This window comes from Salmo trutta, chromosome 19, assembly GCF_901001165.1.
Source record: "Salmo trutta chromosome 19, fSalTru1.1, whole genome shotgun sequence".
NCBI lineage: Eukaryota > Metazoa > Chordata > Actinopteri > Salmoniformes > Salmonidae > Salmo > Salmo trutta.
The window spans coordinates 34711391-34738364 of record NC_042975.1 but is presented as its reverse complement, the minus strand read 5'-3'; the positions used below and the strand labels follow the sequence as shown (position 1 = coordinate 34738364).

Here is a 26974-nt window from a genome sequence, read left to right as displayed (position 1 = left end):
ATGCTGGTTAAAATGACTGTATGGTCATTGCACGACATGGGGTCTGTCTGCCCTCTGCTAGAACTACAAGGCCCACAAAGCTCCTCCTCCACTGTACCTCGTTTGACGCCATAACTAAGCGACACACAAAAGTTGATGCATGGTGAGGCGTGCCAAATACATCTCATTATTGTAATCATTATTTGAATATTCGATGAGGGTTGTTGACCTCAACCGCTTGTATTCAATGGAGAGAGTTGCTATGTTACTAGCCTCATTTCATAATATGCATAGCCATCTCGAGACAACTGTTATAAAGTGTTTTTTCTCAAAGTTGCCCGGGATGACACGTGTCCTACTTATATCAGTACACTCTTAACAATTAAAAACTGAGGACATTTCTATTTGATCAAATAAATCTCACGTAGCAAATATGGCTCCCGAGTGGTGCAGCGGTCTAAGGCACTGCATCTCGTCACTACAAACCCTGGTTCGATTCCAGGCTGTATCACAACCGGTCATGATTGGGAGTCTCATAGGGCAGGGCACAATTGTCCGGGTTAGGGTTTGATCGGGGTAGGCCGTCATTGTAAATAAGAATTTGTTCTTAACTGACTTGCCTGGTTAAATAAAAAGTAAATAAAAAAATCATCCATTCATTTTTTTGTTGACCAAATTCGACACTCATTGACCTCCATACAAAACTCCTTGCTTGGTGGGAGAAACAACGGAAAAACGCCACCTGCTGGAGGGAGAGAGAATTTCCACCGAGTTGGGCGTATCAAACAAGACGTCCAAGAAACAGGATATAATCACAGATACAACAATGAGCCAGATATGAAATATGTGAAACATCTGGTTGGCGTTCCAACTCCCTACCAAATATGGTGATGAGAGGAAGCCCAATGGCAAGCAGCGGGAGATGTGGCGAAATGGGATTTTGGAGGACATTCTGCAAATGAATTGATGAAACATTTGATCTCCACACAGTTTTCTGTTTCCAAAAGTAGAATCTGTAACAAACAGTTGACTGCGTTTTGTAGACTTTACCCTTTGTTTCTAAAAACGGCATTGTTTAGAAGGAGTGCAGGGCGAATTGAGTTATTGTACCCGCGCACTTCACGGAGCAGGCGTTCCCTAACGGAAATATGCAAATAAATGTTAGAACGCGCCAATAGGACCTCGCTAGCTCGTGTTTGGCTCTGCCCACCTCCTTGCTTGTTCTGCCCACTATGATTCATTTGCTCCCATTTGAAACGACAGGCTATGGTAAATTATAAAAATTGGGTTAGTTATAAAAATATAGACTTTGCTACGCTACTAGCCTCATCGACTGTGCCGTCGGGCACCAGATTTATACAACATATGATGTGGTTAGCTGGTACTTAAATACATATTCAGGCTTTGTAAAATCTGGTATGCTTCAGCAACACCTGGGAAGAGGAACGCGCCCATTATCTGCGCAAAAATGTCTTTGGGTCTTCAGGAACGAACAGTTGAAACATTGTAGGAAATAGGCCTACTGGCCGCAAATGTTCCCTCTCCCAGGCCCCTGAGCCTGTGCAGGGATGTGATATCTATGTGACTGAAGGAGTGGGATGCGTTATTTGTTTATTTTAGTTTTTTTATATATGTACTTTTTCCTGTAATATTTTTTTCCCCAGTTCACTACTCCGTACAGTAGGTGGCGGAAATGCAGTTTATAGTTATCGACCACAAGTTGTGGTCTGCCTGGCTGCCAATAAACCTCAGTGAAGAAGAAGAAGAAGAAGAAGAAGAAGAAAGGTGAGCTAGCAAAACATTTAACAAGTTATTACCACGGTTTTGAATAAGAACATCCGAGAAACAAGTTGACTCAATGTATGAGTAATTGAGTTGTTCAGTTTGTTTGATTTAAAAACTCTTTAAAATTACTGTCACTCGTGTATCATGCCAAAGCGGCTAGCTAGACATTTAACGTTAGCTAGCTAAGTAGCAGAGTTACGTAGCTAACGCCGTGGCTAGCTAGCTACCTTGCTTACAAAACAAGGACTGAATCCTGAGACTTGTTGTAGCTTGATTATTAGAACTGTTGGGAAACGTCCCATCTAGCTAATCACTACCATGAGTCTGACGATGGAGGCCAATGTCTCTTTCCTCCAATATGAACTTGCATCGACAATCGAACGGGCAGTAAGGTGTGCAGTTGAAACCGTTTTAAAGGAAACTGCCAGAGTAGTCGGCATCAAAATGACCGCAGCTCGGACTGCTGCTGCTGAGTCTCATCGTGAGAACCAAAGTTTGAGAGAGAGACTTGAGCTATCGGAGGGTGAACTCAATGCTGTACGGTACTACATGACAGCAGCCGAGAACAACATCAAACAGTGTTTACTTTTTAATCACAACCATCCTAGATCAGGTACATTAGGTCCTGGTACGGGGAGTCCATCCAGCATGCTGAACAGGGGCACGACCCGTGTGCCAAAGTCGTTTCGAGCCTCATCCACACGATCCCAGTTTTCTAAGTCACTCCCTAGTGTAGGTCTTTGCTTACCAACAGTGCAGCATGAATGGCCCAGGAGCAGCTCAAGCTTGAGAGGAATACGGACATCCTCCTCCACTGTCTCTTGCTCCAATCCTTCACAAACATCCAAAGCGCTACAAGTAGAGGTTGAAAGCTCACCTCAACACACTGAGGAGGATACAGAGGATCAATTCTACATCACGGATGATGGAGTTGTAGAGAAAGGTAGGCTTACGCCAGACACATAGACATCAACACTTGCATGCACTCAATAAGTGAAAAGTCTCCTGCTCACTGGTCATGATGTCATTCATCTCTTTCAGAGTACAATGTCAGTGCAAGTGGATCAGAGGACTCTAGAAGAATTCCACACGAGCAGGAGGGGGAAACAGTGGCAGCAGAGGTCCCTCACAGAACCTCTATTACCAACTTTGAGTTTGAGATGGGTCAGAGTCACCCAGCAGGCAATGTGAATGACCTGGGCCTGATCCAGGTGCTGGATGAGGTGCAAGAAGTCAAAGGAACAGTTAAAATTGAAAACGACCCTGAGTTACCTAGTATGCTGGAGTCACACCTCCCTGAATCATCACAACTGCCGCCACAGATGCCAACTCACATCGATAACCATGATGGTGACAATGATGGTAACATCATGGGCTTTGTCCCACCTATTGTAGGGGACCCTGGTCTTATTGGGGATTTTGAAGTCAGAAGGGAGAGCTCAGATAAGGTGCATCGCTGCAACGTGTGTGGCCGGGGCTTCCGTCGCTTCTACTGTCTGAAGACACACCAGCGCATTCACACGGGTGAGCGGCCATATCCCTGCAGGTATTGCGAGAAGCGTTTCCGCCACCTGGACAGTCTGCATAAGCACCAGCGCATCCACACTGGGGAGAGGCCCTACCGCTGTGCCCAGTGTGGCTGCTGTTTCAGGGAGCTGGGCCAGCTCAAGAAGCACAGGCTGACCCACTCACCTTCCCCCACCACACCCCACCCATCACTGTCTTTACTTCAAGCAGGGCCCTCCTACACATGGCCACACCTCCACTCACAGTCCCTGGATTCCTGATCAGGATGGATTTGGTACACATTCATACACACACATTTGATAAATGTGATGGGATGGAGATATTATTTGTGTTAAGGTCATCCTAATCAGAAGTTAATATTATTAAATTGACAATGTAGACAAGCTGATTGTGTATAGTCATATTTATTCTAATAGGGATATATATATATATATATTTCTCTTTTCTACTTGTTCACAATTTTCTTCATTGGCATAAAAGGGTGTTCATTATGTTGTCATAGATATGAGAGGTTTGCAGATTCCACCTGGTTTATAAAGGTTTATACAGCCATTTGGCATCAAGAGTTGATTTCCATTTACTTCAAAAATATCACTTTTTTGTATAAAATGGAAATACAGAATACTTGAGTTGAGTTGGGAGCACAATGCAGAAATCATTGGTGTATTTTTCTTGGTATCACATCACCATTATCAACAGTTTAATGCCATAATTAGCCCATAATAGGGAAGTGATATGTATTAAATTATTCTGGTGTATTGTTTTCATATGGAACTGTGTGAGTTAGCCTGTTCATTTTGAACAGCAATGCATTTACATTAAGTTTTTGACTATTTACCAATAAAAAGTGACACTTTCAAAGTATTATTTGATTATTTTTGTTTAACCTCTATGGGATTGGTGTTTCCCCCCGTGCGGGATGGTTGAGCTAACGTAGGCTAATGTGATTAGCATGAGGTTGTAAGTAACAACTAAAATGCCCAGGACATAGACATACAGTTGAAGTTGAAAGTTTACATACACCTTAGCCAAATACATTTAAACTCAGGTTTTCACAATTCCTGACATTTAATCCTAGTAAAAATTCTATGTCTTAGGTCAGTTAGGATCACCACTTTTTATTTTAAGAATGTGAAATGTCAGAATAATAGTAGACTGATTTATTTCAGCTTTTATTTCTTTCATCACATTCCCAGTGGGTCAGAAGATTACATACACTCAATTAGTATTTGGTAGCATTGCCTTTAAATTTAGGTCAAACTTTTTGGGTAGCCTTCCACAAGCTTCCCACAATAAGTTGGGTGAATCTTGGCCCAATCCCCCTGACAGAGCTGGTGTAACTGAATCAGGTTTGTCGGCCTCCTTGCTCGCGCACACTTTTTCAGTTCGGCCCACACATTTTCTATAGGATTGAGGTCAGGGCTTTGTGATGGCCACTCCAATACCTTGACTTTGTTGTCCTTAAGCCATTTTGCTACAACTTTGAAAGTATGCTTGGGGTCATTGTCCATTTGGAAGACCCATTTGCGACCAAGCTTTAACTTCCTGACTGATATCTTGAGATGTTGCTTCAATATATCCACATAATTTTCCTGCCTCATGATGCCATTTATTTTGTGACGTGCACCAGTACCTCCTGCAGCAAAGCACCCCCACAACATGATGCTGCCACCCCCGTGCTTCACGGTTGGGATGGTGTTCTCCAGCTTGCAAGCATCCCTCTTTTTCCTCCAAACATAATGATGGTCATTGTGGCCAAACAGTTCTATTTTTGTTTCATCAGACCAGAGGACATTTCTCCAAAAAGTACGATCTTTGTCCCCATGTGCAGTTGCAAACCGTAGTCTGGCTTTTTTATGGCGGTTTTGGAGCAGTGGCTTCTTCCTTGCTGAGCGGCCTTTTAGGTTATGTCGATATAGGACTCGTTTTACTGTGGATATAGATACTTTTGTACCTGTTTCCTCCAGCATCTTCACGAGGTCCCTTGCTGTTGTTCTGGGATTAATTTGCACTTATCGCACCAAAGTACGTTCATCTCTAGGAGACAGAACGTGTCTCCTTCCTGAACGGTATGACGGCTGCGTGGTCCCATGGTGTTTATACTTGCGTACTATTGTTTGTACAGATGAACGTGGTACCTTCAGGCGTTTGGAAATTGCTCCCAAGGATGAACCAGACTTGTGGAGGTCTATAATTTTTTTCCTGATGTCTTGGCTGGTTTGTTTTGATTTTCCCATGATGTCAAGCAAAGAGGCACTGAGTTTGAAGGTAGGCCTTGAAATACATCCACAGATACACCTCCAATTGACTCAAATGATGTCAATTAGCCTATCAGAAGCTTCTAAAGCCATGACATCCTTTTCTGGAATTTTTCAAGCTGTTTAAAGGCACAGTCAACTTAGTGTATGTAAACTTCTGAACCACTGGAGTTATGATATAGTGAGTTATAAGTGAAATAATCTGTCTGCAAACAATTGCTGGAAAAATTACTTGTGTCATGCACAAAGTAGATCGACTTGCCAAAACTATAGTTTGTTAACAAGAAATTTGTGGCGTGGTTGAAAAACTAGTTTTAATGACTCCAACCTAAGTGTATGTAAACTTCCGACTTCAACTGTATCTGATATGGGCAGAAAGCTTAAATTGTTGTTAATCTTAATGCACTGTACAATTTACAGTAGCTATTACAGTGAAATAATATCATGCTATTGTTTGAGGAGAGTACACAATTATGAACTTTGAAAATGTATTAATAAACCAATTAGGCACAACATTTTGAACAGATATGCAATGGTTCATCAAACTGCTGCCCTCTAGTGTCAAAAATCTAAATTGCGACTTGGGTGGAATAATACATTATGGGCTTTCTCTTGCATTTCAAAGATGATGGTACAAGATCTTTTACCAGATCTAATGTGTTGTATTCTCCTACATTAATTTCACATTTCCACAAATGTCAATGTGTTTCCTTTCAAATGGTATCAAGAATATGCATATCCTTGCTTCAGGTCCTGAGCTGCAGGCAGTTAGATTTGGGTATGTCATTTTAGGTGAAAATTGGGGAAAAAGGATCGGATCCTTTTTAACATTATTACAGTAAAACAACTTCTGAAAGGGACCCAAGACACCAAGTTTATTCATAATTTTAAATATAGTTATTACAATATTTTCTACAGATCACATGATGCAGAGAACTATACACCCCACCTTTGCTGTCTGGCTTTGCTCATCTGGGGCCCTGTGTTTTGTACAATCGTGACTAAACACAGGGCCTCAGATGAGAATTACACCCAAAATTTAAGCAGTTGTCAATGGATGGTGGTGGACCATCTGACTTAAGAAAAAGGATACCGTGTGATTAATAAAAATAAAGATTAAAATCCAAACATGTCACATGATTGCGCAAAACACAGGGCCCTAATCATTCATGGCACATATTTGTGGTGTTTTCACCCTCCCCTTTTTGGCTGTCACATGAACAGTTTCTACTGTCCCGTGACCTGCACCGAACACGATAGAGGCGGCAAGTAGACAGCATCATACCTGCAAGCTGGTCAATGTCTATGGGCATATGGAGAATACAAATGTACATTTGAATTACAACTGTTTAGATTTAGGCATTTCTGTTTTATATCTTATGCGATATTGGATAATTTGTATGTCGCCTATGCTACTTATAGCCAGTAGTTTTCAAATCAACAAAGATCAACTAACAAAACACGCGTGTTAATGCTGTTAAATTACGTCATCGTTTAGCTGTAAACTAATAAACGGGCAGTAAGCGAGCGGTCACAGAGCCAGAGGCCGACTGAGGAGTTTTTTAACAAGCGGAAGTGCGCGCGCTGATTCTTGCTGACGGAGTGGAGGTGAGTTTCTGTTTTCATCTGGCTATGCCTACCATACGGCATTATCGGAAAGCACACAACAATATAAACAAATGTTTTATCATTAGTCAAACTACAAGTTTACGGAATTGCGAGGTTGAATTGTAGAATGAGCTCGCTGAGAACTGCTGTTTATCGCCGTTTCACTTCCCCTTTGTGGATACATGAAATAAACATCAACTCGATACAATCGAAATGCTATCTTGATGTTGCATGACTTTGAAGCATCATGTTTATGTAGAATGTCTGATGCTTTTCTGATGGCTCGTAGTTTTATTATTTAAAACCCTCCGCTCGCCCCTTCAATTTGCAAACCAGATTATTTTGGTGTAAATATAAAGCCATACTGTGTTTTCAGGAATATGTCCTATTGTCAGCTTTGTTGCGAACTTATACAAATAATGACTCCATTTAACAGGGTTACAAAAGGTTCAGGGGACGTCTGAACCATCTAAAACCAAAACGCTTCTGCTGAAAGCCATGTCTAATGAACACACACCCCTCCTCGCCCATGGGGTATGTGGTCTGTCAGCAGACAATGCAGTGTGTGGCATAGGGGAGTCAGAGGGCACTGGGGAGGCCAGCACTCCTAATGCTGTACCTCGAAAACTCAACACCTTCTTCGGGGTGATGGTGCCCACTGTCCTCTCCATGTTCAGCATTGTCCTCTTCCTCAGAACTGGTGAGTGCAGCGTCTAGATGTCAGACAACTACAAATATAGGCTGTGAATGTGGAATTTATTTCCAGTGCGATGTACAGTGAAGCTTGCTGATGGTCAGAAGCTGCTGTTGGCTTCAAGCTCTGCTAGATTATTTTACAAAGGTGGTAACTGTGCATGCATGTGAATGCGTTAGGTTAATATATTGTGGTCCTGTAACAAGACTAATACTGTGTAATGATGTCTCCTATAGGGTTTGTGGTTGGTCATGCGGGGCTCTTGCAGGGTCTTGTGATGCTGCTTGTAGCCTACACCATTATCTCCCTCACCATCTTGTCCATCTGTGCTATTTCCACCAACGGTGCTGTGCAGGGAGGTGGGGCCTATTGTATCCTTAACACCGGTTCGTTCTCACACCCCCCAAAAAAATATTTAGCAAGTGTGTTTGTATTCCTCTTAAGTATTAGTGCAGTTTAAAACAGCTATGTTTTTACTATTCAATCTTGATGCCACAGTCTTTACAGTAATTCTAGCCCTTATCTTTAAAGGGAAATTTCACCACGTTTCAACATCATTTTCATCATCTCCAGCACCAACCCAACATGGTGAAAACGGCGGGATTCTATGTTTTGTAGTCAAAAAGATAACTGTTTCTGATGACATCTGGATACGGTAAAGACATGGTGGACCCCAAGAAGAGTAGCTGCTGCATGTTCAACAGCTAATGGGGATCCTAATAAACTAAATAAAACATAATCTGATGCATCCGGGCCCAGATTACCGAACAGGCACGCAGGGCACATGCCCCGAGGCCCCTGACCTCCAGGGGGCCCACAATAACAAAATAAAGGTATGAACATGTCATAAGCAATGGCAAAATGTGTATAATTGCAGAAAATTTGCTTTAAAACGGCGAAAAGGTCTCTCAGCCTAATGAGAAAAATTACAATAGCATTATAGAACTGCACATTTTCTCTTTGTGTTGAAATTCGGAAAGTTAGCTGTCCGGGGCACCTACCCCGGAGGTAGGTGCCCCGGGCCCCGAAATGCGTTAGTCCAGCCCTGTATGCATCATATCATTTAACCAACTGAGCAGGTTGCAATGCTGACTTTTGCCTGCTCATAGTTTTAAAACCACATGATTCACTCCAGATCAGTGATATTTAACCCCTTGACCTAATGTCTGCCAGTCATGATCAGTCGATCGTTGGGCCCAGAGTTTGGAGGAAGCATTGGCCTCATGTTCTTCCTGGCCAAAGTGTGTGCATGTGGAGTGTATGTGCTTGGTCTGGTAGAGGCACTACTTGACATATTTGGTCAGGATCCAGGTTAGTTTTGACGTTCTATAATTAACAGCCCAATACTTATAATTCCTAGCATGCATGCCGTGTTTTTGTGGTACTGCTTAAAAAAAATTCTACTGAATATTTCTTAGAAGGTTGGTGCCTCATTCATTCGAAGGAGTCATTCCACCATGTGTTTCATCTGACATCTTATCAACCTCTATGTCCCACTCCCACCTCAGCGTCCTCCTCTGCGTTGCGGGTGCTTCCCCAGGGCTACTGGTACACAGTGCTGTACTCTTCCATAGTTCTCCTGCTGGTTCTGATGGTGTGCCTAGTGGGTGCACACATCTTCGCCCGCACCTCCTTCCTCATCCTGCTGGTGGTAACCATCTCCCTTCTGTCCATCTACATCAGCCCCCTGGCACTGACCACGCCCCTAAAGTTCCTCATCACCCACCAGGGCCCTGGCAACCATACCCTCACTTACAACGCCAGCTACACAGGCTTCAACGTCACCACGCTGAAGGACAACCTGGGCTGTGAGTACTGGCTGGCTGGGGTCAAAGTTCAGGGGGGGATGGTGCGATAGTACTTAGGTACACTGTATAGCGGACAGGGTGCTATTTCAGATGCATTCCAGTTATAGTAAGCCTTGATAGGGAAGTTGAACTGGACGTGTAAAAAGCCGTTAGTTTTATGGTTTGAGAGAGCTGTTGTTGAAATGTTCTTCCTCTTTCTTCTCTTTAGCGGGCTACACTGTGGACTACAGCACTGGTAAAGTCATGTCATTCGCCACCGTGTTCGCTGTCATGTTCACCAGCTGCACCGGAATCATGGCCGGAGCCAACATGTCAGGTACTGTCCACACACATTAAAACTCATGCCAGCTGGTGGATATTACAACTACAAATAGTTGTCATTAACATCTTACCATATGCATTCTGAATCAAGGTAATGGAATCTTTTAGTTCCAGAGCAAATCCACGGTAACCAATTACGCTGCGACACCCATTTTGTTTTACTTTAAAATGTATGCTAAACAAAACCATTGATTTCAAAGTTTACAACTCTACACACAATGACCACGTTTATATATGTACATATTCTTATTCATCCCTTTACATTTGTGTGTGTGTATAAGGTAGTCATTGTGAATTTGTTAGATATTACTGCATTGTCAAACTAGAAGCACAAGCATTTCGCTACACTCACATTAACATCTGCTGACCATGTGTATTAACATCTGCTGACCATGTGTATGTGACCAATAAAATTTGATTTGAACAATTTACAGTTAAAAAAAAAAAAACTTTTACTGGAAAAACTGTGCCGCTGCAAAGTTTGTTAACAGAATTACAGTCAAATCTCCCTCTGTTTTATTCAGTTACCAAACTTTATATCTGCACAGTTGTACACGTTTCTATGGACATTGTTAAAAGTAGTCGTTGTGGTTTGTTCAACTTGGAAGTCAATGTTTTTTTGTTTGGTATACATTTTAAAGTGAAAAATCTGAGTCTTTGCATAATTGTGTTACCATGGAATTGCCCTCCATTACTTCACATCTCATTAAGCTTCACATAGACTCAAACTTGACGTTCCACCATCTTCCCCTCAATCGGTTGTCTGTAGGAGAGCTGAAGAACCCCAGTGCTGCCATTCCCAAAGGCACCATTATTGCAGTCCTCTACACCTTCATAGTCTATGTCCTGCTCTTCATCCTGGCCAGCTCCACCTGTGAAAGGTCTGAATGGATGGGCAGTTATTGAGGCTTGGAATGGTTGGAACTCTGTCACCTATCTAATTTGCTCATAATTTAATGCCTGCATATTAATCATACTGAAACAATGGAGTTTAATACAGTCAACTAATTAATGTATTTTGTTTAGGACCCTGTTGGCTCAGGATTACGGGTTCTTCCAGCGTATAAACATCTGGCCTCCATTTGTCACCATTGGGATCTATTGTTCCGCCCTGTCAGCAGCCATGTGCTCTCTGATTGGGGCGTCCCGGATCCTCCACGCCCTCGCACTGGACCAACTCTTTGGTAAGATGATGTTGAACAAGTTTCACAATAAAAGACAGGCTATTTCTGCAACAGAGTAAAGAACATGTTTTTGTTTCATATAAAATAAGAAGCATGCTTTGATCTTGTGTTACCCATAGGTTTTCCATTGGCTCCTGCTGCCATCACATCCAGGTCAGGCAACCCATGGGTGGCAGTGCTCTACACCTGGGGGTTGGCACAGGTGAGGAGAAGCGATGGGTGTATCGTATTGAGCTATGCAGTACTACTTTTGATATTCTACAGGCTCTGAGACTGTGTCTTTGGTGTGACTGTGTAGTGTGTGGTGTTTGCAGGCCAGCTTAATGCCATAGCTGGCCTGGTGACAGTATTCTACCTGCTGGCCTATGCTGCTGTCGACCTGGCCTGTCTGGCTCTGGAGTGGGCATCGGCCCCCAACTTCAGGTAATCAGACACTAGCATCATGCTGTACAATCTGTTATAAAAAAATAAGACATTGACCTTATTGTGTGATGATGATGATGTCCTTAGTGAAGTAGTGTTTAACTAGAATACTTTTGACCATCAACGTCCAGTTTTCACCTGTCTTTCGCCTGTTTTACCTGTCTCCCTGTCTTCACCAGGCCCACTTTCCAGGTGTTCTCCTGGCACACTTGTCTGCTGGGCATCCTGAGCTGTCTGGTGATGATGTTCGTCATTAACCCGGTCTACTCCTCAGCCAGCATCGTCCTCCTCTTACTGCTGTTGCTTTTCCTGCACTACAGATCACCCACCAGCAGCTGGGGATACATCAGCCAGGCTCTCATCTTCCATCAGGTACCCACACCAAACACACAGACTTGTACCAGTACATACAAACACACACTTATGGGCCAGTTCCTGGGTCGTGTTCAGTAGAGAGAAAACATTTTGCAATGGGGAAGAACTACCTGAACTTGTCCAATTTAGAAAACAGATTTTTCATTTTCTGATGCAAAATGTTTTTCTACGCTGTTTCCTACTTAACAGGACCCTGGGGTGTGTCACTGCTTTCATACTTGATGCTTTGAATCTGGTTTCCACCCATTCCACCTCTCCTGTAGGTGCGTAAGTATCTGCTGATGCTGGACGTGAGGAAGGACCATGTGAAGTTCTGGAGGCCCCAGGTGTTGTTAATGGTGGCCAACCCTCGCTCCTCCTGCCAGCTCATCAACTTTGTCAACCAGCTGAAGAAGGGTGGGCTGTTTGTGCTGGGACACGTGAAGCTGGGAGATCTGGGTAATATTATATGGATGGTGACGGGAGTTCTGGTGCCAGCGGAATCGTGATTGACTTACAATAAATGCTTGTCATGTTTATGACCACATGAAACCTAAAGCTTTTATTTGATACAAAAATGATTAATCTACAGTAAGTGTGATATTCCTAGAAATATGATGACATTTATATTCAGACAATTCATAGAACATTTTATGGAAACTATTCAGGCTCTTCTTTTGTTTGGGAATCAAGGCAGTCCAGTCACTCAGTCAGCCTCTCATCTGTGTTTCAGACACCCTGCCCTCTGACCCTGTCCAGCAGCAATATAACTTCTGGCTGAGTCTGGTGGATAAGCTGGGGGTGAAGGCCTTCGTGGACCTGACTCTGTCCCCCTCTGTTAGGCAGGGAACACAGCATCTGCTCCGTATCACTGGTCTGGGTGAGTTACATATCCTCCTGCTTACCATTCTGGGTCGTTGTTTATTGTTTTCCTGTTGATTCCTCCTCTTCACACACACACACAACGGTGTCGGAAAGAGTATTGACACGACATATTCATTATAATATTACTACTTTGGAAAATGGAACATAAAACAGTTTTACCCGTCAAGCAATATACTTTTTAGTGCATTTGATTATCCTCCTCCACTCTTATCTCTTCAAGGCGGCATGAAGCCCAACACTCTGGTCTTGGGGTTCTACGACAGTTGCACCCCTGAGGACTACTTCCTCCAAGACCCTGCCTTCTGTGAGTCAAAAGGGTCTGGAGGGGATGATTTTGGGGTGGATCTGCCCTCTCTGCAAGCCCACTTCCCCCCGGTCCGCCATGTGGAGAGCCCACGCTGGCTCACGCCAGAGGAGTATGTGGGAATCATCTCGGATGCCATCAAGATGAGTAAGAACGTGTGTCTGGGCCGCTATTTCTTCCAGCTGCAGGGAGAGGGCATGGGGACCAAGACGGACGGGGCCGCGAGGATCATCGACGTGTGGCCCCTCAACCTGCTTCAGCCGAGCAGCACGTCTGCAGCCTCCGTGGACGTGTGCAGTCTCTTCCTGCTGCAGATGGCGTGTGTTCTCAACATGGCCAGCAGATGGCGCCATGCCAGAATGAGAATATTCCTGTGTGTGGAGGCAGAGTCCAGCGACCAGGGTTGGGTGGTTAAAGAGGAGACCTACCGGGAGCTGTTGAGGAAGCTGAGGATCAGGGCCTCCATCAAGATAGTGCCCTGGGACTCTGTGGTGCAGCTCTACGGACAGAAACAGACACAGGACCCAGAGCTGGAGGGCCTGACGAAGCCGGCCCAGGCCCTTTCAGAGGACTTCCTGTCTGCAGTCAACAGGATGCTGATGGAGCACAGTGCTGAGGCTGCTGTCCGCTTCCTGTATTTACCACGCCCCCCTGCTCACTCCAGCCAATCACAAAAATATCTCAGTCAGCTGGAAGCTGTGACTTATGGTTTAGGCCCAACCCTCTTGATTCATGGTCTCACCCCAGTCACGTGCACTGAGCTTTGAGTGTGTCACTCTGTGTGTTTATGGGATCAAAATGTCATGTAATTAACTTAATCCTGAACTTGACAGAAAGGGCAGTCTAAATGCTTACAATATGAGCTACTATACATAACATACTTTTTAGTTAGAAAATAAACACACAGGCACACTACACAACGGGACCTATAAGTATAGCTCTGTTCCCTGGGCATGTAGTTTCACATCTTGTATTGTAACTCATTGACACATCCACTCATTTCACAAATGAACACATTCAACACCTAGTCAGTCACAGTGGTACCTACCTACCTTCTGTAATATATTTATTTGTTAACTGTAATTGAATGGAGTACTTTGTGTTGGTTGGGTAATAATATAAATACATTTATGTTGTGCCTGATATAGCTGTGTACCCAGATGTAGTTTTCATAAAAAACCTCCGCTGTGGAATTGACCGTGTGCCCTGAGAGTGACACTGATTCAGTGTGAGTGAATGTTACATGTCAGTAGGTCAAATGGTCTGTTCTGCGGCACTGGACCAAAGAAGAATCATATGATAGGTTGAATGGTGATGGCGGGGAAAGGGATTCTGAAATACAGAAAGGGCAACATATGCTAACTAGCTATGGAAACTAGAATTGTGTTCTTTTATTTGTTATTTGATGCTGGTACAATCGCTTTCCATTGACCCCTTTTCCCAGTGTATTCCTCTTCAGATTGTGACCCAGTTTGGGAGAGCTCACTAGTGTCTTTGGACCAAATGATCTCTTAGGATTTTGGGTCTCTCACCAATTTGTCGTGCTTGAAATGCTGCTTTTTCGGACTACTATGTGGTCCGTGATGGAACATGAATTCAAACTTCCTGAACCAGCTTTGAACTACATTAGTGCCTAATGCTTGACAATATTGTCATAATACACAAGCATTAAGCCACTGACAGGCAGACTAAATATGGATTGCTCATTTATTTTGTCTAATTTATAATGTATCACCCTTATGGTAAGGATCATGCCATTCATTTGTTACTTGGGAAAAGTATTTCTATTTTTATGCTGTTTTGCTTTTCTTATGTCCAGATTTTGGAAAAAGAATGTTACTGCAAGGAGTTTGGTATTTTATGAACGCTATTTACTAATTTAGAGGCATGTAGTTGGCGCTATATGAAAGCTTACACATTTCACAACTTGTGGTGGGATGTTTGTGCTTAAGCAGAAATAGTTTCCTCTTTACAGTCCTATGAAGTTACTGTATATTTCTGACTCTGCTCACAATCCATGTACTGTTCTCAGGTTGTGCCACGCAGACTGTTCTCTAGAGTCTGTGGACTGATCAGTGAGTGCCAGACAGGCTGCTTGTGAGTTCATAAGGACTCTGTCCAAGAAAATTACTCAATAGAAAATGTCAAAAACCAAAGTAATTACGTTAAACATGCTTTTTTATAACATACTGTTTCCTCTACACATGTTACTCTGTAACAACTATTTGACAGTAATTTGTGAATGGGTTGGCAAAAGGCAATAAAATAAACAAAAGTTATTGTCTTTGTATTTATTTTTAAGAAAATCGAGATCACAAAAATGTGACGGTTGATACCAAAACTTGTACTATGTTAAAAGTCCAAATCAACCAGAACATGTTCAAGCGTTCAGTTATAATGTCGTAGTCTGTATCCCTAATATGTGTATAGCTAGAATATGTACTATAGAAGCCTGTTTGAGAGTTGCGTCTCCCACAGATCATACTCTGCTGCACTCAGGCTATATAGTTCATGATGGATTTGGGGTCAGCTTGTTTACATCACATCAACATTATACAATCTCTTTCCTATTACCAATACCTTTCAATGGCAGTCAATGCAAAAACAGTAGCATTGATCAATTAGTTATCTACATATGAAGTAAAACATCTCATATCAATTTCCAATATGACCTCTTTAAAGCACCACACACGTTTCAGTAGCAACCTCCTTTGCACTCCTTAGTCCTCTTTGCTTGCAGAACGTTCTGTCATTTCATCCATTTTTTTCTCCATGCTCTGTGCAAATTTCTCTGTCTGCTTCACACAGTAGGATGAAAGGCGCAGCCAATCAGGAAAGAAAATGGACAGAGCAATGTTCTGTGGGACGGCAAAGAGAGACCGAGACATTTACAATCGCATAAAATAGTCTAATAGTGTATACTGTTCATTCTGCATGGCTCATTTTTGGCTAAGGTAACCAAAACGTTATAGAGTAGTTTGTTTTGAATATTTGAGTGGATAAGAGGAGTTCCTACTTGAAGAGCGTGAGAGACACAGCCGCTGGTGTAGCTAGAGTAACCCACTGTGTTCAGAGCTTCACGGGCAAAAGCACTGGCACTCTTCAACAACAGGTTGGGGGGCAAGTTGTGGGTCATGTTAGTGGACACCATAAAGGGAGCTACACACTAAAGAAGAGGAAATGAAGAAAGCACAAGAGATGGGAAGAAACACAAAGATGCAAGGAAGGATACTGAAACAGGAGTGCATGTGATACAAAATTCTTAAAGTATTTTACCTGAACTGTTATTCCCTGTGACTTGTACTCTGAATTCAGGGATCTGGAAAAATATGTCACAAAAATCTGCCAAGAAAAGAATGTATAACATTTATCCTCTGTAGCTGTTATAGAGCATGTCACTTACAACACCAGGATAGTGGGTTTGATTCCCGGACCATCCGTATGTAAAATGTATGCATGGATGACTGTAAGTTGCTTTGGATAAAAGTATCTGCTGAATGGCATATACAGTTGAAGTCGGAAGTTTACATACACCTTAGCCAAATACATTTAAACTCAGTTATTCACAATTCCTGACATTTAATTCTAGTAAAAATGTCCTGTCTTGGATCAGTTAGGATCACCACTTTATTTTAAGAATGTGAAATGTCAGAATAATAGTAGAGAATTATTTATTTCAGCTTTTATTTCTTTCATCACATTCCGAGTGGGTCAGAAGTTTACATGCACTCAATTAGTATTTGGTAGCATTGCCTTTAAATTGTTTAATTGGATCAAATGTTTTAGGTAGCCTTCCACAACCTTTCCACAATAAGTTGGGTGAATTTTGGCCCATTCTTCCTGACAGAGCTGGTGTAGCTGGGTCAGGTTTCTAGGCATATGACAACAATAACGTCTAATGTAACTGGCCCCTCTAACAGTACAACTGGCCCCAGCTTGGCCCCCCCAGTTGAAATGGTCTAGAACCGCCACTGTCGACCAGTCTCATTATTGCAATAATTAATTGATATTGAATAGAGATGATTGTTTGAAAAAATGACAGTCTCTCTCACTTGATTAGAATATTCCACAACATTTCTCTACCATAAGCCGCCTCAAAAGTCGTTCTAGAGAATTTGGCAGTACGTCCAACCGGCCTCACAACCGCAGACCACGTGTAACCACACCAGTCTAGGACCTCCACATCCGGTTCTTCACTTGTGTGATCGTCGGAGGGGGGAGGGGGTTTTAAGGAGTATTTCTGTCTGTAATAAAGTCCTTTTGTGGGGAAAAACTCATTCTGACTGGCTGGGCCTGGCTTCCCAGTGGGTAGGCCAATGCCCTCCCAGGCCCACCGATGGCTGCACCCCTGCCAAGTCATGTGAAATCCATAGATTAAGGCCTAATGAATTTATTTCAATTTACTGATATCCTTATATGAACTGTAACTCAGTAAAAGTGTTGCATGTTGCGTTTATATTTTTGTTCAGTGTATGTACATGAGGTTGAGCGTGTACGTGTGTAATACATTGTGTATGCTTGAGTGAGAGAAAGTTAAGTGAAAGGGAGAGGCACCTTGGTGGCGGAGTAGAGAGACAGCATGGGTTGTGGTTGAGCACCTGCCTCAGAAGACATGTTGATGATCAGACCGTTCCCTCTGGGAAAGACAGGACAGGTAAATAAAGGGACAATTTCATAGATTGAAATCATTAAGATTCAGGTTTCATTAATATCACCATGATGCATATGTACCTTGCAACCATGCGTGGGAGAACCAGTCTGGTCATCTGAGGAATGATAACACCATCAGTACCATCACCAACATCTCCATAATCACCAGAATCCTCTTTCACCCCCATCACCATCACCATCCTCATAATGATCATCATGTTCAACAACACCAACGTTAATCTCCTAAACGTTACCATTAAATTTTTCACAGAATGACCAAATATTAAAAGCGATGACTTTGTATGAGCCATACACTAGTTTAGAAACATAAACTAAGACATGGTCCATGCATAGAACTTCACAGAGGGAGTCTATATAAGTCCTGACAGATCATCTGACCTGGGTGACAGAGAGGATGTTACAGTTGATCACCTGGGTGGTTCTCTGTGTTAGGGAGGAATGAAAACACAAATTAACTCAACTATTAACTGAAGCTTTAAATCCAACCATAGTACATTATAACCTCGTTAGAATCAAAATGGCACCCAAAACATGATATATACAGTTGAAGTCGGAAGTTTACATACACTTTAGCCAAAAACATTTAAACTCAGTTTTTCACAATTCCTGACATTTAAAACTAGTAAAAATTCCCTGTCTTAGGTCAGTTAGGATCATCACTTTACTTTAAGAATGTGACATGTCAGAATAATAGTAGAGAGAATGATTTATTTCAGCTTTTATTTCTTTCATCACATTCCAAGTGGGTCAAAAGTTTACATACACTCAATTAGTATTTGGTAGCATTGCCTTCAAATAGTTTCAATTGGGTAAACTTTTTGGGTAGCCTCCACAAGCTTCCCACAATAAGTTGGGTGAATTTTGGCCCATTCCTCCTGACAGAGCTGGTGTAGCTGAGTCAGGTTTGCCGGCCTCCTTGCTTGCCCACACTTTCAGGTCTGCCCGCAAATTTTCTACAGGATTGAGGTCAGGGCTTTGTGATGGCCACTCCAATGCCTTGACTTTGTTGTCCTTAAGCCATTTTGCCACAACTTTGGAAGTATACTTGGGGTCATTGTCCATTTGGAAGACCCATTTGCGACCAAGCTTTAACTTCCTGACTGATGTCTTGAGATGCTGCTTCAATATATCCACATAATTTTCATTCCTCATGATGCCATCTAGTTTGTGAAGTGCACCAGTCCCTCCTGCAGCAAAGCACCCCCATAACATGATGCTGCCACCCCCGTGCTTCACGGTTGGGATGGTGTTCTTCGGCTTGCAAGGCTCCCTCCTTTTTCCTCCAAACATAACGATGGTCATTATGGCCAAACTGTTTTATTTTTGTTTCATCAGACAAGAAGACATTTCTCCAAAAGGTATGATCTTTGTCCCCATGTGCAGTTGCAACCCGTAGTCTGGCTTTTTTTATGGCGGTTTTGGAGCAGTGGCTTCTTCCTTACTGAGCGGCCTTTCAGGTTATGTCGATATAGGACTCGATTTACTGTAGATATAGATACTTTTGTACCTGTTTCCTCCAGCATCTTCACAAGGTCCTTTGCTGTTGTTCTAGAATTGATTTGCACTTTTCGGACCAAAGTACGTTCATCTCTAGGAGACAGAACGCATCTCCTTCCTGAGTGGTATGACGGCTGCTTGGTCCCATGGTGTTTATACTTGCGTACTATTGTTTGTACAGATGAACGTGGTACCTTCAGGTGTTTGGAAATTGCTCCCAAGGATGAACCAGAGTTGTGGGGGTCTACAATTATTTTTCTGAGGTCTTGGCTGATTTATTTTGATTTTCCCATGATGTCAAGCAAAGAGGCACTGAGTTTGAAGGTAGGCCTTGAAATACATCCACAGGTACACCTCCAATTGATTCAAATGATGTCAATTAGCCTATCAGAAGCTTCTAAAGCCATGACATTTTCTGGAATTTTCCAAGCTGTTTAAAGACACAGTCATTTTAGTGTATGTAAACTTCTGACCCACTGGAATTGTGATACAGTGAATTATAAGTGAAATAATCTGTCTGTAAACAATTGTTGGAAAATTGACTTGTCATGGACAAAGTAGATGTCCTAACCGACTTGCCAAAACTATAGTTTGTTAACAAGAAATTTGTGGAGTGGTTGAAAAACAAGTTTTAATTGACTCCAACACAAGTGTATGTAAACTTCCGACTTCAACTGTATACGTAGACCATTTATGTGAGTGGAGGTGTGTGTGAATCCTACCTGCTCAGGGTTGGGAATGTCCAGGAAATGTACCAACTTGTCAGAATAGTTCATGCCTACATTGTTAACTGTAAATGAGGAGTGTCAGAATATATTTCTATGTAATTGATTATTACCTTTCACTACTAACATCTATTGAAAGAGAGAAGCTACAGTGCCTTGAGAAAGTATTCACACCCCTTGACTTTTCCCACATTTTGTTGTGTTACAGCCTGAATTTAAAATGGATTAAATTGAGATGTGTTGTCACTGGTCTACACATAATACCCCATAATGTCAAAGTGGAATCATGTTTTTAGAAATGTTTACAAATTCATTCAAAATGGAAATCTGAAATGTCTCAAGTCAATAAGTATTCAACCTCTTTGTTATGGCAAGCCTAAATAAGTTCAGGAGTAAATATGTGCTTAACAAGTCATAATAAGTTGCACGGACTCACTCTGTGTGAAATAATAGTGTTTAACATGATTTTTGAATGACTACCTCATCTCTGTACCCCTCACATACAATTATCTGTACAATCCCTCAGTCGAGCAGTGAATTTAAAACAACAAATTCAACCACAAAGACCAGGGAGGTTTTCATAACGACTCGCAAAGAAGGGCACCTATTGGTAGATGGGTGAACATTTTAAAAAAGCAGACATTGAATATCCCTTAGAGGATGGTGAAGTTATTAATTACACTTTGGATGGTGCATCAATACACCCGGTCACTACAAAGATACAGGCGTCCTTCCTAACTCCGTTGCTGGAGACAAAGGAAACAGCTCAGAGATTTCACTATGAGGCCAATGGTGACTTTAAAACAAGTTAGAGTATAAGGAGCTGTGATAGGAGAACTGAGGATGGATCAACAACATTGTGCTTTTTCCACAATAATAACCTAAATGAGAGTGAAAAGAAGGAAGCCTGTACAGAATAAAAATATTACAAAGCATACATCCTGTTTGCAATAAGGCACTAAAGTAAAATTGCAAAACATGTTGCAAAGAAATTAACTTTTTGTCCTGAATACAAAGTGTTGTATGGGGTAAATCCAACATAACACATCACTCAGTAGCACTATTCATATTTTCAAGCATCATGGTGGCTGCATCATGTTATGGGTATGCTTATCATTGGCAAAGACTAGGGAGTTTCTTTTAGGAAACAAATAAACAGAATAGAGCTAAGCTCAGTCTGCTTTCCAACAGACACTGGGAGACAAATTCACCTTTCAGCAGGACAATAACCTCAAACACACTGGAGTTGCTTACCAAAACGACATTGAATATTCCTGAGTGGCCTAGATACGTTTTTGACTTAAATCAGCTTGAAAATCTATGGCAGGACTTGAAAATGGCTGTCTAGCAATAATCAACAATCAACTTGACAGAGCTTGAAGAATTTAAAAAATAATAATGTGCAAATATTTTACAATCCAGGTGTGCAAAGCTCTTAGAGACTTTACCCAGAAAAACGAACTGTTATAATCGCTGCCAATGGTGATTCTAACATGTATTGACTCAGGGGTGTGAATACTTATGTAAATGAGATATTTCTGTATTTTATTTTCAATACATTTGCAAACATTTCTAAAAACATGTTTTCACTTTGTCATAATGGGGTATTGTGTTTTTTCAAATCAATTTTGGATTCAGGCTGTAACAACAAAAGGTGGGGATATAAATACTTTCTGAAGGCACTGTATGTTGACGGTAATAAGAGCACATTCTACATTTAATTGCAGACTAGCTTTAGTCCCTTTCTCATTTCCTGATTGTCATCCCCTTTATGACTCCTTGTTCTCTTCCTCCTATATATCATTGTCATAGGTTCCCTACCAAGGATGCCTATGTCCAGGTCCCGTAGTGCCTCAGCTATAGCAGGGTAGATGTCATGGCCCTCTGTGAAGTCTGTCTGGATGATCTGGGTCTGGCGTCCATGTTGGCTCTCTGGAACAAACATATTGATGTACAATTTCATTTAAAGGGACAATTACATTTGCATATTGATCTTTTGTACCTCAACTCTTCATTTAGTTCTGTTTTTCCATCTCATCCCTTCACTCACCAATCTCCTTGGCAACAATGTGGAGTTTATCTTTTGACCGGCTGACCAGTACAATGTCCAGACCTCTTCTGGCCAACTGTAGTGTCCAGGAAGAAAGGCAACTGTTACGTGAGTATACACTCATTTTACAAAGCACTTGAATTAGATGCTTATGCATGCTTCAATCTTGTCTGTACACAGGCGAGAATCAGTAAAGACTCACCTCATTTGCGTAAGCTTTGCCAATCCCTGAGGTAGCCCCTGTGACAACTGTAGAAAGGAGATCATGGTCAGAATTAGTTAGTCCGCAGACTTCCATAATTACATATTACTACTATTGTTGTGTCTCCTCATCCTCTGCATTGAGAGGTCTCAGAGAGGTCAGGTCGGACACTGGATGTGACTGCAGGATGAAGGAACATTTAAGGATCTCTCTCTTTTCCTTTCTTTCACAATGCTGGCAGGAATGCTGCTATCCTGGTCTGCTCGGTGGAAGCATACTATCGTTTGTCATCAGATACTTGTAAAATTGTTTTGTAGTGGCCATTGTCAAGCACTGGCAACAACTTTTCTCCAACTGCTGCCAAAAGCGTAAAAAGATGTGCTACAATAACAAACAGGAAAGTTACGTTTCCAAATGAGACTGAAGTGGATCAGTGCCCACACAAATCCTGTTCCACCTAACAGCAGATATCATCTTGGGTACAGGGCAAAATAGTGAGCTGTAAAGTGGAATGTGACCTGCCTCTCTCAGTCTTCCATTGAGCAGGACTAGGGTAAGGTGCAAACATGATACACTCAGGGTGGGTTGCACCAACATGGTTTAAATGAATCTAGGTTTTGTTTTTTGTATAATTTATTATTGTCATTACTTAACGTTATTGACCCATTTATTTGTCCGCTAGCCACCTGATCATTGCACGTCAAAGTTCAAATTTCTCCGCTTATGGAAAAAAAACTATTGTCGGAGCTGATGGAGGAATTTATTAACATAGTGGAGGATATAAAGACAGACAACACGACTGTCAAAAAGAAGGAAGACGCCTGGGACATTTTATGCGACAAATGTAATGATCGACACGGATTACAGAGAAGAGGGACCCAAATTGGCTGAAAGCGTGCTGGAAAACAATTAAAGGCGAAAGCCAAAAAGGATTCGGCAGAGGAGAGGCGGGGGCTATTTCAGTCCGGAGGGGGGCATCGGTCGAATGGAATTGAAGCTCTCTCCCAGAAGATATGCGAGATGATTCCTCAGCAGTTTGCCCCTCTCCATAACCCCTATGATGACGACGAACAACTTGACCCACCAATATTTAGTAAGCATAAATAACTGTTAAATATCAATGCCTATAATGCACGTTAAAACTAACGTTAATGCTACTTCACTACAATGTTAACGTTATCAGTCCCGTCACAGCATGTTGCATAACATCATCATTCGTACCAAGGCTGGGCATATCATAAACCCAAATTCAATTGTTGTACAAAATGGGCACGTAAATAGCCTACTAATAATTAGTTAATTATCAGAAATCTCAACAGGTCTCTAATTATTCTCTGAGGAACTTGTTTTGGTCTCTCCAAAGTAGATATGCTGTCATTTGATCAGTTAAACCACCTCAAGTGAAAGTTTAGAATTAATCTCACATCTCAGTTTATATATAGATGTTTAATTCATTGAGCAACAGATTTACAATTAATCTAGGTTTAAAGTGAAAATTAAACTTAGATTAGAGGAAGGATGTAATTTAACTAGGATTAATTTAAAACTAGGTTTAACATTTGGTGCAACAATATTAATAGATACACCATGATTTAACCCAGTTTAAGAGTTAATCCATGTTGGTGCAACCCACCCTCAGTCTACTGTAGTTTTATTAATTTTTTATCTTGTAGAGAACGTCTAAAGAATCATGTAACATAGCCATCACTATGACTAAAAAGAGAATGCATTTATTTTCATAAATAAACAAATATCAGTCTACTGTAAAAATAGCTTCCTTTACATAGCATGTAGCCTGCCTTACCTGCCCATTGTCCATATGCCTTTAAATCAGTTTGCCAAACTTTTGACAGCACATACACTCTGAATCCACACCAGCAAATCCAGGACCATTTTAGCATGTAATACAGCACTGTGAAGCCACCTATGAACACCAGTCCCCTCGCAAGCATCGAGTCTGATACAGTATCCATGTCTGGGCAAATTTCACTCACACTTCAGCAGACAGTTCTTCAAAAATATGAACTTTGGCTGGTTTTATAGTAGAAATGAACATGCTTACTTAGACATACTACGTGCAACGCTCCGCCCCAAAATCTTGATCTAATCGGCGCATTGGTCAGGAATATTTCCTGGTGCGTCATCTCAGCAAATCAGGCAAAAGCAGTATGACGCTTTCCCGCACCGTATTCAGCGTCCCCACAAGAGCTATACCAAAGAGGAAAATGCGAAGCGAGAGGTTTTACTCTGGCCCAAAAATGACCAATAAGTTTCTATGGGCTTATTTTGGACCTGATCTTGTCGCCTGCCTTCCCGCCTTTGGGACAACGACTCCCATTGTTAGGGCGGACACATGGTCATATTGTCATTATATATAGAGCTCTGCTTATACAAATACTACAGTTTATAGCTTCCTGTCCAATGTTCCCGCCTCCTTCTACGCCACTTGAACCGTATAGAGAGTAATGATAATGGCGTTTTGTAAAGCCAATGGGAAAATCAGTGGTGGAAAAATTACGCAATTACCATACTTGAGGTAAAGTAAAGATACTTTAATAGAAAATGAGTCAAGTAAGAATGAAGGTCACCCAGTAAAATATTAGACATTTTTAGACATTTTAGTCATTTAGCAGACGCTCTTATCCAGAGCGACTTACAGTAGTGAATGCATACATTTCATACAATTTCATACATATCATACATTTATTTATTTTTATTTTTTTATTTTTTCTGTGCTGGCCCCCCGTGGGAATCGAACCCACAACCCTGGTGTTGCAAACACCATGCTCTACCAACTGAGCTACTTGAGTCTAAAAGTCTAAAAACACCTGGTTTTAAATATACTTAAGTATCAAAAGTAAATGTAACTGCAAAAATATACTTAAGTATCAAAAGTAAAAGTATAAATCATTTCAAATTACTTATTTTAAGTAAACCAAAAGGCACGATTTTCTTGTTTTTTTACTTTATAGATAGCCAGGGGCACACTCCAACAATCAGACATAATTTATGAGCGAAGCATTTGTGTTTAGTGAGACCGCCAGATCAGAGCCAGTAGGGATGACCAGGGATGTTATTTTGATAAATGCAAGAATTGGACCATTTTCCTGTCTTGCTAAGCATTCACAATGTAAGGAGTAGGCTACTTTTGGTTGTCAGGGAAAATGTGTGGAGTAAAAAGTACATTATTTTCTTTAGGAATGCAGTCAGGGTTGAGTAAGTTACTTTCTAAATGTAATCCGTTACAGTTACCTGTCCGAAATTGTAATCAGTAACGTGACTTTTGGATGACCCGAACTCAGTAAAGTAATCTGATTACATTCCATTACTTGTAGATTACTTTCCTCTTAAGCGGCATTAGAAGACAAAAATGTATGTTATAAATTGAAATACATCTATTGCAGGATAAATCAATGTTAAAGTTTACATAGCTGGCCATATATGGATGTTAAAATGTACTTTATGGGTTGGTTATGTGGCTTCTGCTAACCCATCACTTTCTACTACATACTACACGATTAAATTATATCTTTACATTAAAAAACAAAGTCTATCAGAATTACAGTCATTCCAATAAATGTTATACCCCTTGATCTTCAAGAATAGGACTTGGAAATATGGAAGTATAGATTAGCCAAATTGTTTTACCTGAGCATGACCCCAAAACTAAGGATTTATTAGCCAGCCCTACTCTGTTGTTTATGATTTTGTTGTCATGGAGGACTGATTGGGCTCATTGATTCGAGTTGAAAAATAAATGCTGCGGGTGTGCAAAGCTTTCATCAAGGCAAAGGGTGGCTACTTTGAAGAATCTAAAATATATTTTGATTTGTTTAACACTTTTTTGGTTACTACATGATTCCATATGTGTTATTTCATAGTTGTGATGTCTTCACTATTATTCTACAATGTAGAAAATAGTACAAATAAAGAAAAACCCTTGAATGAGTAGGTGTTCTAAAACTTTTGACCGGTTGTGTGACCGGTAAAAATAGATGTAGCAACTACAGAGTTCCAATTTAAGTCTATTAAAAGCGTGCAAGTTTGAGAATGTGTCCACTAGGCCTATGGAATTTTTTTATCAGCATAAATTATATTGAGCAATAAAAATCCCGCTTTTATTCCATAGTCTTGGATCCGCACTATGCAGCTGTTGCAAGAGCGCATTTTTCACTGGCTGTCCACTGGTTTCAAAAACAATGATTATTGGCAGCTTAAACTTCTTGAATTCAACCATTATTGGGTTCAAATACACATTTAGATTTGTGATGAGCCATCCACAACAACCACAATCCGTAAGGCGCAAATAGCTAAATGAGAGAGCAGCAGTGTGATTCACATCAATGCGCTAACGTTATGTAGATATCAATAAGTGATATCCGTATCGCTGTAGACTACACCACTACTGTCATCCTTACCTCCAAGCGTTTATTCAAATTGTATAATCTTTGGATGCCGACAGTAGTCGCACCATTGGAAGACATAGCTTGGACTGTAGCCTACAAAAGCCTACTCCTGCTCTTTTCCTGCGATCCATCAAACACATTTGGTGTTTCATCATAGCGGTCTCTGATCTGTGGTCAGACTCGCTCAGGTGGAACAAACTTAAATGTGCGCCTTTTTTCAATGATGATTTGAATGTCTTTGAGAAAACAGAGAACTGTCAAAGATTTTTTTTCTCAGAAATATCCTTTCAGAA

At 41.4% G+C, this 26974-nt stretch overlaps 3 protein-coding genes across 4 annotated transcripts; 2 read left to right on the top strand and 1 right to left on the bottom strand.

The window, feature by feature from the left end:
• The first annotated feature begins 1326 nt into the window (after positions 1-1326).
• Positions 1327-4155, top strand: LOC115154420 (zinc finger protein 467). Of its 2 annotated transcripts, XM_029700607.1 has the most exons (3): positions 1328-1764; positions 2519-2707; positions 2806-4155. In XM_029700607.1, exon 3 carries the CDS (start codon positions 2925-2927, stop codon positions 3549-3551), a length of 627 nt encoding a protein of 208 aa, XP_029556467.1. In that variant the 5' UTR covers positions 1328-1764; positions 2519-2707; positions 2806-2924; the 3' UTR covers positions 3552-4155. The 2 variants fall into 2 exon arrangements, with proteins under 2 accessions (XP_029556466.1, XP_029556467.1); XM_029700606.1 differs by having other exon boundaries at positions 1327-2707.
• A 2600-nt stretch (positions 4156-6755) lies between these two features.
• LOC115154419 (solute carrier family 12 member 9) lies at positions 6756-15407 on the top strand. Its single transcript, XM_029700605.1, has 14 exons — positions 6756-7157; positions 7594-7857; positions 8088-8222; positions 9025-9162; positions 9360-9659; positions 9868-9975; positions 10750-10861; positions 11007-11164; positions 11284-11366; positions 11463-11587; positions 11767-11959; positions 12226-12400; positions 12675-12821; positions 13047-15407. Exons 2-14 carry the CDS (start codon positions 7656-7658, stop codon positions 13895-13897), a joined length of 2727 nt encoding a protein of 908 aa, XP_029556465.1. The 5' UTR covers positions 6756-7157; positions 7594-7655; the 3' UTR covers positions 13898-15407.
• Positions 15408-15409: 2 nt separating this feature from the next.
• Positions 15410-24348, bottom strand: LOC115154421 (very-long-chain 3-oxoacyl-CoA reductase-like). Its single transcript, XM_029700609.1, has 11 exons — positions 24080-24348; positions 22276-22322; positions 22074-22149; positions 21845-21955; positions 20021-20088; positions 18180-18224; positions 17862-17896; positions 17685-17766; positions 16407-16472; positions 16147-16296; positions 15410-15988 (listed from the first exon to the last, which is right to left on the bottom strand). Exons 1-11 carry the CDS (start codon positions 24246-24248, stop codon positions 15851-15853), a joined length of 987 nt encoding a protein of 328 aa, XP_029556469.1. The 5' UTR covers positions 24249-24348; the 3' UTR covers positions 15410-15850.
• Positions 24349-26974: the final 2626 nt, after the last annotated feature.

Bases quoted from the DNA above. Each gene is read 5' to 3' on its own strand.
- LOC115154420 (XM_029700606.1), top strand. From the start codon at position 2,083: ATGAGTCTGACGATGGAGGCCAATGTCTCTTTCCTCCAATATGAACTT. The intron at 2,708-2,805 runs GTAGGCTTACGC...CATCTCTTTCAG, and splicing joins TGATGGAGTTGTAGAGAAAG to AGTACAATGTCAGTGCAAGT.
- LOC115154419 (XM_029700605.1), top strand. From the start codon at position 7,656: ATGTCTAATGAACACACACCCCTCCTCGCCCATGGGGTATGTGGTCTG. The intron at 11,588-11,766 runs GTAATCAGACAC...TGTCTTCACCAG, and splicing joins GCATCGGCCCCCAACTTCAG to GCCCACTTTCCAGGTGTTCT. The intron at 12,401-12,674 runs GTAATATTATAT...TCTGTGTTTCAG, and splicing joins CGTGAAGCTGGGAGATCTGG to ACACCCTGCCCTCTGACCCT.
- LOC115154421 (XM_029700609.1), bottom strand. From the start codon at position 24,248: ATGGATACTGTATCAGACTCGATGCTTGCGAGGGGACTGGTGTTCATA. The intron at 17,767-17,861 runs GTACATATGCAT...TGTCTTTCCCAG, and splicing joins CTCCCACGCATGGTTGCAAG to AGGGAACGGTCTGATCATCA. The intron at 16,297-16,406 runs GTAAAATACTTT...CCTCTTCTTTAG, and splicing joins CACAGGGAATAACAGTTCAG to TGTGTAGCTCCCTTTATGGT.